This window comes from Quercus lobata, chromosome 2 (genome assembly GCF_001633185.2).
Source record: "Quercus lobata isolate SW786 chromosome 2, ValleyOak3.0 Primary Assembly, whole genome shotgun sequence".
Classification (NCBI taxonomy): Eukaryota; Viridiplantae; Streptophyta; class Magnoliopsida; order Fagales; family Fagaceae; genus Quercus; species Quercus lobata.
This window is the reverse complement of record NC_044905.1, coordinates 54,670,722-54,684,927: the sequence shown is the minus strand read 5'-3', so window position 1 is coordinate 54,684,927 and position 14,206 is coordinate 54,670,722. Positions and strand designations below refer to the sequence as shown.

General features: G+C 31.5%; 1 protein-coding gene across 1 annotated transcript; it reads left to right on the top strand.

Moving 5' to 3' along the window:
* Nucleotides 1–10,347: 10,347 nt before the first annotated feature.
* LOC115975887 (psbQ-like protein 3, chloroplastic) lies at nucleotides 10,348–12,883 on the top strand. Its single transcript, XM_031096926.1, has 3 exons — nucleotides 10,348–10,499; nucleotides 11,235–11,928; nucleotides 12,527–12,883. The coding sequence occupies exons 2-3, from the start codon at nucleotides 11,467–11,469 to the stop codon at nucleotides 12,620–12,622; spliced, it is 558 nt and encodes a 185-aa protein (XP_030952786.1). The 5' UTR covers nucleotides 10,348–10,499; nucleotides 11,235–11,466; the 3' UTR covers nucleotides 12,623–12,883.
* The last annotated feature ends 1,323 nt before the right edge of the window (nucleotides 12,884–14,206 follow it).

Genomic DNA, 14,206 nt, shown 5'->3' with positions numbered 1-14,206 from the left:
AAGGTAGGAGGTGCTTTCGCTCTTATAAAGAGAGAGCGAGAGAGGGGTCCGGGGAAAGCTGGAAGAGAGAGAGAGAGAGAGAGGAATCAGAGCCGTTGAATAGAACCGTACAAGTGAATCAAGGAGCGTTGATTATAGAGGGAGAAGTGATGTGACAGTAGGCATGTGCCACCATCCTTGCAGGGGGTCCTTGTCAGAGTACGGATTTTTTTTGTTTATACAAAATTTTAAATTAAAATTTAAAAAAAAATAAAGAAAAAGAAAAATTTGTACACGCACAGTGAAAGCGTGTCATCCGGAAGGAGGTGAGTGACTTGCTACTTTGGAAGATGATGTGTGCGAGTGTGAGAGAGAGTTTGGACTAGTCTACTTGTAATAAGTGAACGCATGGTAATCTTTTTTTCTTTTCTTTTTTTCATTTTTCATTTTAAATAGACTAAAAAATTTGCAAAAAAATCTATTACTGTAAATAAATGCAAAATTTTTGCCATAATTTTTTGTCAATAATGGAAAAAATAATAGATTCATGTAAAAGTGACATGCAATTAATTATAATTTACCATGTAAGAATATTGTAGCAAAAGTTGTAAATTTGTTTGTAATACTAGAAAAACTTATAAAAAATTTGGGGCAATCTTACTTACAAGAGATGAGGGGAGAGGGAAGAGAGGCTAGGGTAGAATATGTCATAGGACTTGATAAGATATTGGGTTGCTAACACATGGCAATTTTTGGATAAATTGTAGAATCCTATTAGGTTTAGTGTACATGACACTAGACCCAGGCCAAAACGCCGTTTGTTATTATTGTTTAAACAACATTATACGTATTTTCACACACTTTTTATTCATACGTATTTTCAAAAAATATAAACAAAATTACTAAAAATCTCATGCCAAACGGCCCATATTACTAAGACACAACAAATGATCCATTAATGGTTTAGGGAATGAATAGACCTCCCTACATATAAGGAGATTGACGAGGGGTGTTTTTCTTTTTTAGTTTTCTCCCTAAATTACTACCTTACCTTACCTTACCCTGTTATAAGGTAGCTGATACGATGCTTGTCCAAAATATAGTTGCTTAATTATCTTGTAATGTATAATTAAATTCAACTAGATGATTAAATGAACCATGCAATGATTGAGAAATGTAATTGTAACTATAGAATTAAATGTAATTAGTATTAAGTTTTTTCCAAAATAACACAAACTGTACCGTTTATTATTTTTTTCTGAGATGCACAACTTTATAAAGCTATTTACTTATTTTTAGGTATAAGTGTATCTTTTTATACTTTCAATAAATTAGTAAAAGCAACGAGTGTGATGACAAGTAGGAATTCCATAAAAAGCAACAATTTACGGTTCAAGTCCACAATTCAACTTCTATAATAATAATAATAATAATAATAGCATTCTCTATCAATCACCTCTCTCAAACCATACTGAAGCATAAGTTTTGTGTATTATGTACAACTTACTTTTTTTTCTTTTTTTTTTTCTAAATGCATATTATTAATTTATTTATTTTTCTTTAGATAAAATTTAAGAAAATAACAATGTACCATCTGACCATGTAAGGTGTAACTATGTATGAGTTGGTATAACTTATTTTTATCGACATTTTAGATTAAAAAAATGGTAAATGTACATCTTTTTTAAAATTACATCACAAATCATCAAAATTTTTAATTAAAATCATGAATTTCTAAATATTTTTCAATTCACGTGCTTAATGCATCACTATTTAATTAAAAATAACAGAAAATCATTTCATATTAAATCATAGGACCTATAATAAATTATATAATACAAAAATTAAACTATATAATAATCAATTATTTAGTTATTGTCACTAAAATATATTCAATAAAATTACATATTATATAAGCTCATGTCCAAATCATATCATATCATGTCATGTACTATATAATAAAAACTATGTTATACAACTTGGTCAATTTGGTACAATGAATCCGTCTACCAAACACCAAGCTAGATCTAGAACTTTGCCTTAAATCTTCTTCTAGATTATAAAGACGCTTCTAATTATTTCCTTCATGGGCCAACAACATGTGAGTTAAGCTAGAAAAGACCTCCAGTTGGGGTTTATAAAATAAATCTTGATGAGGCAACATTGAAAGATGGGAGGAAATCAAGTGTAGGAGTGATCATAAGAGATTTCAAGGGTGAAGTTGCAATGGGGCTATGTAAGTCACTCCCAAGGAACTATGTGGTTTTGGAGATAAAAGTTATGGTTGGGGAAACTAGAATCTTGCTAGCATAGGAAATGGAACTTCAGCAAGTTATCATTGAGTCAGATTCACTCTCAATTGTTTAAAACATTTTATCAAAGGAAGTCAATGAGGAAATCGGCCATCTTGTCCAAGGAAATCTTAGTCTTCTGGATTTCTTCAATAGCTAGAAGATCAAACACCTGAAAAGGGACTATAACAAGGTTGCGCATGAACTTGTTCATTTTGCCAGATGTAATGAGACTTGCTAGGTTTGGAAGGGTGTTTCTCCTCCGATGGTGAGACACCTCATCCACCTGGATTGTCTCTAAAGTTGTAGCTTTTCCTTGTAGCTTTTCCATGTCCTTGTTGTTCTTCAATTTCAATGATATATACCACGTTTCTCATATTAAAAAAAATTAAAAAATTGTCATGTGTAGTGTGGTTGTGCCTAGTGATCTCTCTCTCTCTCTCTCATATGTCATTAAATGATCTATAAGTACATTAAAATAATCAACATAGTTTCTACAAGGTATTGTTAAAGTTCCAAACATTGCTTTGAGTAAAATTCTTATACCAAGAGTTTTTACAAATTTAAAAGATGTTTCATTATTTATTTTAATAATCTACCATATTTCAATGATTATGCCAAGTGGATGCCCTCTCATTTTTATCTTTTATAATTAGTTTTTTACCCTTTGTTTCTCTTTATAGCATATGAATCTTAATGAATACATTAAAAGTATCAACATAGTTTGCTCAAAAGGAAGCTTAAGGAATTTATCTATGTATTTTAAATTATTTTAATAATTTATTATGGATTTTTGTTATAATAAAAATTTTACTCTACACAATATTCTTCGTTATATAACTTAAAATAAATATTTTTCTTTCATGTTGCTATATATTTTAGTGTTCAATTTTAGTTATATTATTGAAATATTTTATTTCGTTTATACATAATTTTTTGACCCGTGTATCATATATATATATATATATATATTTTAACAAGTTAACGAATGATTCAAATTTCAAACACTAGTTCTAGGTGTAAAAAGAATTAGGCAGTGCCATGATTCACTAAATTGAAATTATATTCGTAACTAAAATACAGATGCATCCAATAAACAAACCTAGCCAAAAACATTGGAAATGAATAGATAACAAATTTTAACAAAACAAAACCCTCCTTACATCTTACACAACGAAATTAGTACTATAATATATAATTTAAGGACAAATTTTAAATCTAACACGACTTAAAATATCAAAATGCCTTTTGAATATTTCATTTTTAGAATAAATTGCGAGTCTACACCCTTAAAATTTGAGATAATTTTGATTTTGATTCTAAAGTTTCAAATTTTGGATTCATACCATTAATGTATCATATTGTTTGAAATTAAGTTATTCCATCAATGTGTTGTAGTGAGGTGTTTGAACACTATTAAAACTATGTCAAATATTATTTTGTTTTATATTTCTTGTTTCCATTTAATGGTAATTGTACTTGTAACAAACAATAGGAAATGGACATGAGAAGATGCATGTGAAAAGCACCATAACCACTTATTATTTTTCCGTATTTTTAGAACAATCTAAAAGAAAAGAAAAATGACAAGCACCAACTTTGTCAATTTAGTAGAAAAGCATTAAGTTGATGGGCATAAATGTGATGCCCAATAATGCAAGAGTGAACATGAATGTGTCCGAAGTTTCGTTCAACTTACCTGAGAGTAAAGGTGTCAAGGTTTGGCTGGATGATCAGATTTGACCAGACTATTAACATATTGCGGTTTCAAATTCAAGGGACTACTTTTTTAAGCTTTATTGTTCTTTTTTAAGTACAAGTTTTTTTTTTTTTTTTTTCAAAAAACAATGCCATTTAGAAAAATCCCCCTAATATTAGCCCGAACCCTCACCTAAGTTTGGGCTTGATACTCTTAGGCCCAGTCGACTTATCCCATTAAAGTTTTTCTTTTCATGTGCAATTTTTATTTTTAAAATGTACTTTCTTACTTAATTTTTTTATTTATAATTCAATAATTAAGTAGAGAAGATTTGAATTTTAAATATTTCAATTGAGCTACAATTACAGGCTCTTGACACTTTCTTGCCTTTTGTCAGTAAAATACTTGGTGTAACTAAAATATGTGAGTGTTTTGCTTTTGTTTAAAAATTAAATAAAAGGCAAATTACAACTTATCTATCTAAAGTTTAGCTCGAATTTAAGTTATTTATCCATGATTTCAAATTTGGTACTTTATCCACTAGAGCTATACTCCATTAGGCTTCCGTAACCTACCTCTCAATTTTATGTTAAAAAAACACATTTAAACATAAAAATATAATATAAAACGGATCAAAAAACTAGGGTTTAAATTTTTGCAAAAGATGGATGAACATCAAATAAAAAAAATACAAATTAAATATTAGAACTTCTCTCAAAAAAATTTATAATAGCAAACACTAAGCTTTTTGTGACAAACCTATCAAAATGAAGCAAACTTCCAATGTTAGCCTAAAAGAGAAACCAAAAAATATAAATAAAATTGAAAACATTGCATGAATCTTGGTTGGGTTTTTGAGAGAGAGAGAGAACTTGAACTTCAATGAAGACATGATAAGGCACTGGGGACAAGATGATAACAATGAAGAAGTCAATATATTTTCTACACTTTTGGTTGATCTTGATTAGGATTAGGATTCGGAAATAGTAATCTTGATTGTTGGGGTGTGGAGTCCTTTCTGGAGGAGTATTTAATTTTAATGCCCACAACTCTTACCCATCTTCTCATCTTAGGATTTGGAAATTTGAGAACGTTGGACAACAAGGGGTTTCAACACCTTGCCTCTACATTGCTCACATCCTCTTCATAGATATCGATGAAGAAATCAATCAATATCTAAGCCAAAAGTGTAGACAAGATCCAACCCATATGATATTTGGGTAAGATGATATAGTGTGAAATTTAAAATATTTTATTCAAACCCTAACCTTTTGATTTGTTTTATGTTATGTTTATTTTTATTTTTTTATTATAATATTAAAATGTGTTTTTAAACTGAAAATGGAGAGGTGGGTTATGGAAGTTTAACGAAGCATAGTTTAGGTGGGTAAAGTGTCAAATTTCAAAACACAAGTAGGCAACTTAAATTTGAGCCAAACCACAAGTGGGTAAGTTATAATTAACCTTTAAATAAATCATATGACAATAGTCAATTGGCATTTAATTTTAAGATTTGAAAAAAATTGCAAAATCTAATGGAATTGATGAGTACATAGCATTATAGCACTTTATTTTTAAAATGTACTTTCTTTCTTAATTTTAATTTTAATTTTTTTATAATTCAATCATTAAGTAGAGAAGATTTGAATTTTAACTATTTCAATTGAGCTACAATTACAGGCTCTTGACACTTTCTTGCCTTTTGTTAGTAAAATACTTGTTGTAACTAAAATATGTGAGTGTTTTGCTTTTGTTTAAAAATTAAATAAAGGGCAAATTACAACTTACCTATCTATAGTTTGGCTCGAATTTAAGTTGTCTACCCATGGTTTGAAATTTGGCACTTTATCCACTTGAGCTATACTCCGTTAGGCTTCTGTAACCCGCCTCTCAATTTTATGTTAAAAAAACACATTTAAACATAAAAATAAAATATAAAACGGATCAAAAAACTAGGGTTTAAAATTTTGCAAAAGATGGATGAACATCAAATAAAAACAATACAAATTAAATATCAGAACTTCTCTCAAAAAAATTTATAATAGCAAACACTAAGCCTTTTGTGACAAACCCATCAAAATGAAGCAAACTTCCAGTGTTAGCCTAAAAGAGAAACCAAAAAATATAAATAAAATAAAAAACATTGCATGAATCTTGGTTGGGTTTATGAGAGAGAGAGAACTTGAACTTCAATGAAGACATGATAAGGCACTGGGGACAAGATGATAAAATGAAGAAGTCAATATATTTTCTACACTTTTGGTTGATCTTGATTAGGATTAGGATTCGGAAATAGTGATCTTGATTGCTGGGGTGTGGAGTCCTTTCTGGAGGAGTATCTAATTTTAATGCCCACAACTCTTGCCCATCTTCTCATCTTCGGATTTGGAAATTTGAGAACGTTGGACAACAAGGGGTTTCAACACCTTACCTCTGCATTGCTCACATCCTCTTCATAGATATCAATGAAGAAATCAATCAATATCTGAGCCAAAGGTGTAGACAAGATCCAACCCATATGATATTTGGGTAAGATGATATAGTGTGAAATTTAAAATTTTTTATTCAAATCCTAACCTTTTGATTTGTTTTATGTTATGTTATGTTATGTTATTTATTTATTAAAATGTGTTTTTAAACTGAAAATAGAGAAGTGGGTTACGGAAGTTTAACGAAGCATAGTTTAGATGGGTAAAGTGTCAAATTTCAAAATGCAAGTAGGCAATTTAAATTTGGGTCAAACCACAAGTGAGTAAGTTGTAATTAGCCCTTAAATAAATCAAATGACAAGGTTCAATTGGCATTTAATTTTAAGATTTAAGAAAAAATTGCAAAATCTAATGGATTTGATGAGTACATAGCATTATAGCACTTTATAATTATCGTTATATGGTTGTTTCTGATCTATAAGTTTATTAATATGAGTATATCTGGCTTTATAGCGTGTGTTTTATTTTTTATTTTCCTAAAGTTGATAAAATACAATTGTTAGGGACTAATTGATGTAAAATTATATTTAGAATTATTTTTTTACAAAATAATATTTTATTTTGGCCATTAATCATATCAACATTTTTCATCTATCACTTATTTTGATACAATTCAAAAATGTTAGGGAATAATTGACGTTTAAAAATTAGGGATCAAATTGACACACAATATAAATTAGGCAGTCTTTTGCCAAAATATTGCTTCAAAAATATGAACATTCACATTAGTGTAGCTATTTTAATATTTCAGCAAATATATTGCTAAAGACTCAAAAAAAAAAAAAAAAAATCCACATATTAGTCTCACCAAACTAGTCCACAAATTTTAACAAGGAGCAGTCACACACAACTTTTGGCATGGTACTACTCCTCGTCAGCTATAGAAAATCATATTTGATCTCTCTCTCTCTCTCTCTCTCTCTCTCTCATAGCAACCCACGATAGGAGTAGATCAAAGCAGATGGTGGTAGTGGTGTGGTGGTTGGCTTTGTTTGGTTTTGATGTGGGTTTTGTGGTTTTTATGAGTTTTTTAGGTGGGTTTTGTTGGCTTTGGGTTTTTGATGGTGAGCCATGGCGGTTCTATATGTGGTGGTTGGGTTTGAGTTTGTTTGGTTTTGATGGGTTTTTTATGTGGGTTTTGTTGGCCTTGGGTTTGTTAGGATTCTGATGGGTGGTGCCATGGTGGTGGTGCTATGCTGTTTGGTTTTGGGTTTGTTCAGGGAATTTTTTTATTTATTTATTTTTTATATGGAGTTTTTGACTTGGGTTTTGTGATTTTGATGTGATTTTTTACATAGGTTTTGTTGGGTTTTTGATGGTGGTACTATGATGTTGTTATATATGGTTGTGTCGTGGATTTGTTGTATATGGTGGTGCTGTGGTGGTATACTGCCATATAGAGGTCTATGTTGAGAGGAGAGAGTTTTTTTTATTTTTTAAATGAAGTAAGAAAAAAGAGTATTGAGGCTGATGTGTGAGCATAAAAAACATGGTTAGCTAAACTATGAAAAATAGAGTTTTAGGATTAATTTAGCTACTAATTTGAGGATGCTGATATGAATGCTCTTATAAGTTTATGTACATTGTATAATTTTTTTTTTAACTAAATGAGGAGGGAGACAAAATTCGGCATTCTAATTGTTGAATTACTCAAAAAAATGGCATATTTGGTACTGATTTTGAAAGGGAGAGGAAAGAGAATGAGGGGACATAAGAGAGAGGAGAGAGAAATGTGCCACTGTCTTGAAAATGGAGAAAGAATAGAGAAAATTGAGAGAGAAAAATCATACACCATAATAGTAACTATGGCTGTGTTTGTTTCATGTAAGTGATTTTCCGGAAAATACTTATTTTCCGGAAATGCTATTTTCCGGAAATGAAAATATTTTTAAGTGTTTGGTTGCATTTCAGAAAATGTTGTGAAAAATATTTTCTGGTGTTTGGTTGTATGGTTGAAAATACTATTTTCCTACAAATTTTTCACACGGTAATTCAACTCACAGCAGCAAACTCCAGCAATCAAAAGCCACAACCACCAAAACACCACCACCACACCACCACAACAACACCAAAAATCAAAATCACACAGAACTCAAAACATAAATAAAACCCCAAAAAAAAAAATCATATTCCGGTCAAATTGAGAGAAGAAGGAAGAGAGGGAGGACGATCGGTTTTGGGGTGCGACCATCGCGATCGGGGACAACGAATCGGTGCTGCGATTGCGGAGATCGGGGACGACGAATCTGGGTTCGCGATCGGGGACGACGAAGGGTGCGATTCGAATGGCGATCGGGGACGAAGAAGGGTGCGATTCGAACGGCGATCGGCGCGAAGGCGAAGTCGAACGGCTCCGGGCTCTGGGTTTGTTCTCTTTCTGGGTCTGGATCATTCTCTCTCTCTCTCTCTTGTTGCGTTTGTTCGCCTTTTGTGTTTTGTTGCGTTTTGGCTGAGTGTGTTTCTCTCTTTTGCGCATGCTACGGAACTCGTTTGAAGGTAAAACAAGTATGTAAAATGATTTCCGGGTCAACAAGTGTAAATTTTGGTCAAACGGAAATGATTTTCCGGAAATCTATTTTCCGTCTCTGCCAAACGCGTGAGTTTTACGGAAAATCATTTCTGGAAATGATTTTCAGTTGATTCAAACACAGCCTATAATGAAATTGAAAATGTAATTCCACATTATTTTTAATATATATAAATACCATCATAAAAAAATTTACAATATATTAGCATATATTTTTTACATAACATATATACGATAAATTATTTTCCAAGTAATAAACACAAACATAATAAAAATTAGAGAATCAAGAAGCTTACTACAATTTTGATACCAAGCAATGGATTATAAGAATTATAGAGTGAACCTTGCACTAAAAAAAAAAAAATCATAAATAAACAAAAAAGAACAACGATACAAAATAATAAAATTCATATATTGTAAGTATTACAATATATTATGCTAAATATTATAACATAACTTACAATACACATTTTTTTTTCTCTCTCCAATCCATTTATGGGTACCAAATAAACATACTACACAAATTTGTTAGAAATAGTGACACTTTTAATTTCTCTCTCCTCTCTTTTGCAAAATCAGCACCAATAGTGCTGAATTTTGCATCATTCATCATTCAGCACAAAAGAAAACTTTGTATGGTGCACATAAATCTTATAAACTTGTATTTAAGCAATAATTTGCCAAAAGACTCTAAATTAAGGACTAAAATGGTAATTTACTATTTTACATTTGGGTTAATTGTAAATTACATCTCTAAATTTTGAAGTTATTTAAATTTTACATCTTAAAATTTTAAAACTTTGATTTTATATCATAAATTTTGATTCGGTTAACAATTCATCTCCCAATTAATTTTTACTGTTAAGTAGTACATGTGCATGCGCATGTTGACATATTTTATTTTTTTTTTGTCAAATCAGCCCCAAAGGTACAGTTTTAGTGAAGACCAAGAGGAGACCTAGCTGTAATATGACTCATAAACTCTGGTCTTGTCCAGTTACAGTGGAGGCATGGAGAATGATTGATTTTTTTTTTTTCATAATTCTCATTCCACGATTTATGTTTTTTTATGAGTAAATGGAATCGAGTAGATAATTTGAGAAAAATGATGGAAAAAGCAAAACCTCTGGCTACAAATTCCATACTGCTTTGGTGTCAACAAAATTAAAAATCACCACAATAAAACCAAGTAGTTGCACTTTTAAAACTGGCTTAGAAATTGCCTAGCTTAAAAAAAAAAAATAATAAATAAAAAAGAAAAGAAAAAAAAAGCCCTTTAGCTTCTGTGGACCCAGACGGCCAGACCTCCCTAACCCAGGTTTTAATGTTATCCTCTGCTCCCCCCCAAAAAAAAAAAAGACTCCATTAATCAGCAGTTTCAATTCTCACTCTCACTCACATCATCTATTCTAAAATTAAATAACAAATAAAACACCGAAATCCTCTTTCACTGTCAGTTCTCAACAGCCAATAGGCGCTCTCTAATCTAAGCCAGCCAACTTACCAAGTTTCAGGTACAGGCTCTTTCTCTCTCTAGTCTACCCACTTCTATCACACCTCCAAATTCAGGGAACTTCTTACATATTGTTTTCTTGTTCTTTACTTGTTACCTATTTATTTGAAATGTTACACAATTTTGTTGTTGTTGCTCCATTTGAACTTTAACATTAGGAAGAAGATACTGATAGATATTTACATCGATATTGTAAGGTATAGGCAGTACGTACTAGGAAGAAGATACTGAATGTGGTTGTGTTTGTTAAGAATAGCTTGCCTTGGTGTAAGGAATACAAGTATGGGTGGACAGTTGAGTGGACTTACCCTATATTTGTATTTTTTTTGGGAAATGTATTAGTTCAAAATAAAAATGTAAACAATTGATTTTTTTTTTTTTTTTTGTTTAATACCCAAATAAGATATTATAATAAATTACAATTTTCAAGATATATTGGATTCATTTCTTATATGAATTGTTTATTAAAAACAGTTTTAATGTTTTATTCATTTGAACATAACATAACTTTGATTTATGTGAATAATTTTTTCAAAGAAAGCAGATGTCACCCAGAAAAAAAAAATGCATGATGATTTTGTGTTCTTCAGCCCTCTATTGTAACGTTATTTGTAGTACTTTCTTATTCTATATGTTGTAAGAACAAAGCATATGATGCTAGGTAGGAAGGAACATAACAATAGTCTTTGGTTTTTATAAGATAACTAAATGCTCATATAATCATGATCTTTTGCAGGAGGGTGTCGGAGACAGATAATTGCAGGTTTCAGTTGAAAAGGAAATAGGATCTTTGTCTGAATTCCATCTTTTAACCATTTTCTCTATAGATCCTTTCTCTGATAATTGAGTGCCATAAAGGTTGCTTTTGACAAGCATTTCTTTAAATCCTTGGACCATTGTGGAAATTGAAATAATAGATATAGATAGCGATTATTATACCAAATTATCTTGTTAAAATTCACAAGAGGATGTCATTTACACCTTTGGTCTTGCAACCCAACCTATCATATTATTCTCCAACCTTCACTTGCTGTTCAAAACCCTCTTTTAGGTCGAGAGAGATGCCCCAGAAGGTCCTCGGATCTAATTTCAGTAGAAGAAGAGTAGGAGGAATAGCAGCAATGGTGTCGATACTATTGGCACAAGAAGTGATTTTTGGTCAAGAGGTTGCAGAGGGATATGAACTTAAGATGGTAGCACCTGGTCAAGCATTTGAAGAGGCAATGAGTAAAATCAGAGGTCATGCACAAGCTTTGTTACAAATAAAATCTCTAATTGAGTCAGAGTCATGGGGTGAAGCACAAAAGGTCCTAAGGAAGAACTCAGCCTACCTGAAACAGGACATATATACCATAATCCAAGGCATACCTGGAAATGAGAGGCCCCAACTAAGGAAGCTGTATTCCAATCTCTTCAATAATGCCACCAGGGTAATGTTACTTACACATCATCTTTGTGTATCATGGAATTGGAGGACTTTTTCATTGGGATGCTTTTTGTGGCATTGATTTTAACGTGATAAATGCCATATCCCCCTAGATTTCAGCTTTCCACATAATCTTCATATTTCTACCCACTAGATATATTCTATAGTAGTGATCGTAAGTATTCCTAGTATTTGGATCATCCACTTAGGTTGAAATTGAAATTCACAAGTTCCATCTAGTCAAATCAATGATTGTACGGACAAAAGAGAGTAGTTTTCAATAAACCATTGCATGGGAAGTTTTTATTTATGTTAATTTTCATGGGAAATGTTACTCTTTCTGATACTGTTTTGACAGGTTTGTTCCTTTTGGTGACAATTTTGCTTACAGGAAGTTTATCTTCTTTTTTTTTTTTTTTTTTTTTTTTTTTTAAAAAAAAAAAAAAAGGGTAAAAAAAGGGTAAAAAAAAAAAAAAAAAAGGGAAGAAGAAGATTCTGCTCTTGCTGAAATAATGTTCTAGCAAGCCAAAATAAATAAATAAATAAAAGGAAATTATTAATCTTTGAAACTGACAATTGTTCATGTTTAATGTACATTGCAGCTAGATTATGCGGCAAGGGACAAAGATGCATCACGTGTCTGGCAGTGCTATGATAACATTGTTGTGGCCCTCAATGACATTTTATCTAGGATATAGTCAGAAGGTGCTTTTCCTTTTTCCTTCTTTCCGTTTTAAGATTCTTGTCCTTTGAAATATGAAATAATGGGACCTTAAACTGGTTTGTCTAAAATGAGCTCATTTTGGCTAGACTTGTAGGATTCAGAGAGATATGTCTGATTGGTCTTGTCAAAAACATGCTATAATAGGTTGTTACCTTTTTGTAAAAGCTAAGCCTTGAAAAGAATATTATGAAATTTGGCCTGCTGAATTATTGGTTGGTATCTCATATCTGTTTTGCCAACTGCCTGTTTTGTAAGCTGTAGGAATTGATTTTGTCAATTTTATGTGACCATAAACTAGCTGAACAAGGATCCTCACCTAAAGATTTAGATTTTGGGCCTAGCTGAAAAATGATATACACAAGAATAACAAGGACATGATCTGGTCCAGTTTTAATAACAATGTATGATCTTTATATAAATTTTTTGTTCTGTTACTAATTTTGATTTTGACACAGGTAATTACAAGTTCCTCTTTAGAAAAATCAAAGGACTGATGTAGATTGCTATTAGTTCGTTGATCATAACCAGCATAAGAGTAGCATCCTAGCAAAACAACGTGCATTGCTAATTTGCTATGAAGGGTTGCTCGCAACCTCAGATGGTTCACCTGAACTTCCAAAATGTGAAAGAAAATGCTATCTTGAGCTCAACAGAATACAAAATGAGGATAACAACTAAGAAGCATCGTTTGTGGGACAAAATGGCTAATTAGTGACAAGGTACCGCTTTTGTAAGTGACAAATGTGCCAACTTGCTCATGTACATATGAGCACAATAACCACATTTGTCACATGGTGCTAGTTAAAGCAAAGCAGGGGCGTTGGTATTGGTGGGTACTTTTCCTAAGGCTCTACCAGTGATCAATGGGGCCATGGCCTTGGTCTAACTGGTTTACAAAGATGGGCCGCTGGGTATGTGTGGAATGGGCTTCTCATCATTTCTAATCTTCCCTTTTTGGTATTTACCCTGATCTTAGAGATGGGTTGGGGTTGGGGCCTCCCATTTTCTTCTCTTAATTATATTAAAAAAAACCGTTATTTAAAAAAAAAAGAAAAAAAAAATCCAATAATAGATATACAAGTATAGAATAATCCTAGTAGATAATTGACAATTACTAAATTATTGGAATAAATTATTTACTTTTCATGAATACATGATTATTTGGATAATTTAGAGAGGCTAATCAGGATTAGTTTACTCCAATCATAAAAATAGTCAATCATTATAAAATCTTGATTTTATCTCTTAAAAGTTCAAATATAAAAAAATCATAATAAATTTGGATAAAAAAGAAGAAGAAAAAGGCCAAAACTTGAAAATTGTTGTCAAAGTGCCAATTTGCTCTCTGACTCTGACCATGTGGCAGAAGGTGGATTTGGGCTTTCAAGTGCTGATAGGCACTCTTCAGTCCAGTTGCCAAATTTTTCTCATGTTTTACCCCCCAAAAGGCTTCTTGGGATCGTAGATAAGTTTTAGTCATATGAAATGCTCTAATAAGGCCTTAGGCCTCTTAGAATTTTTGTCCATCAATAGGGGAATCCATTATTATTATTTTTTT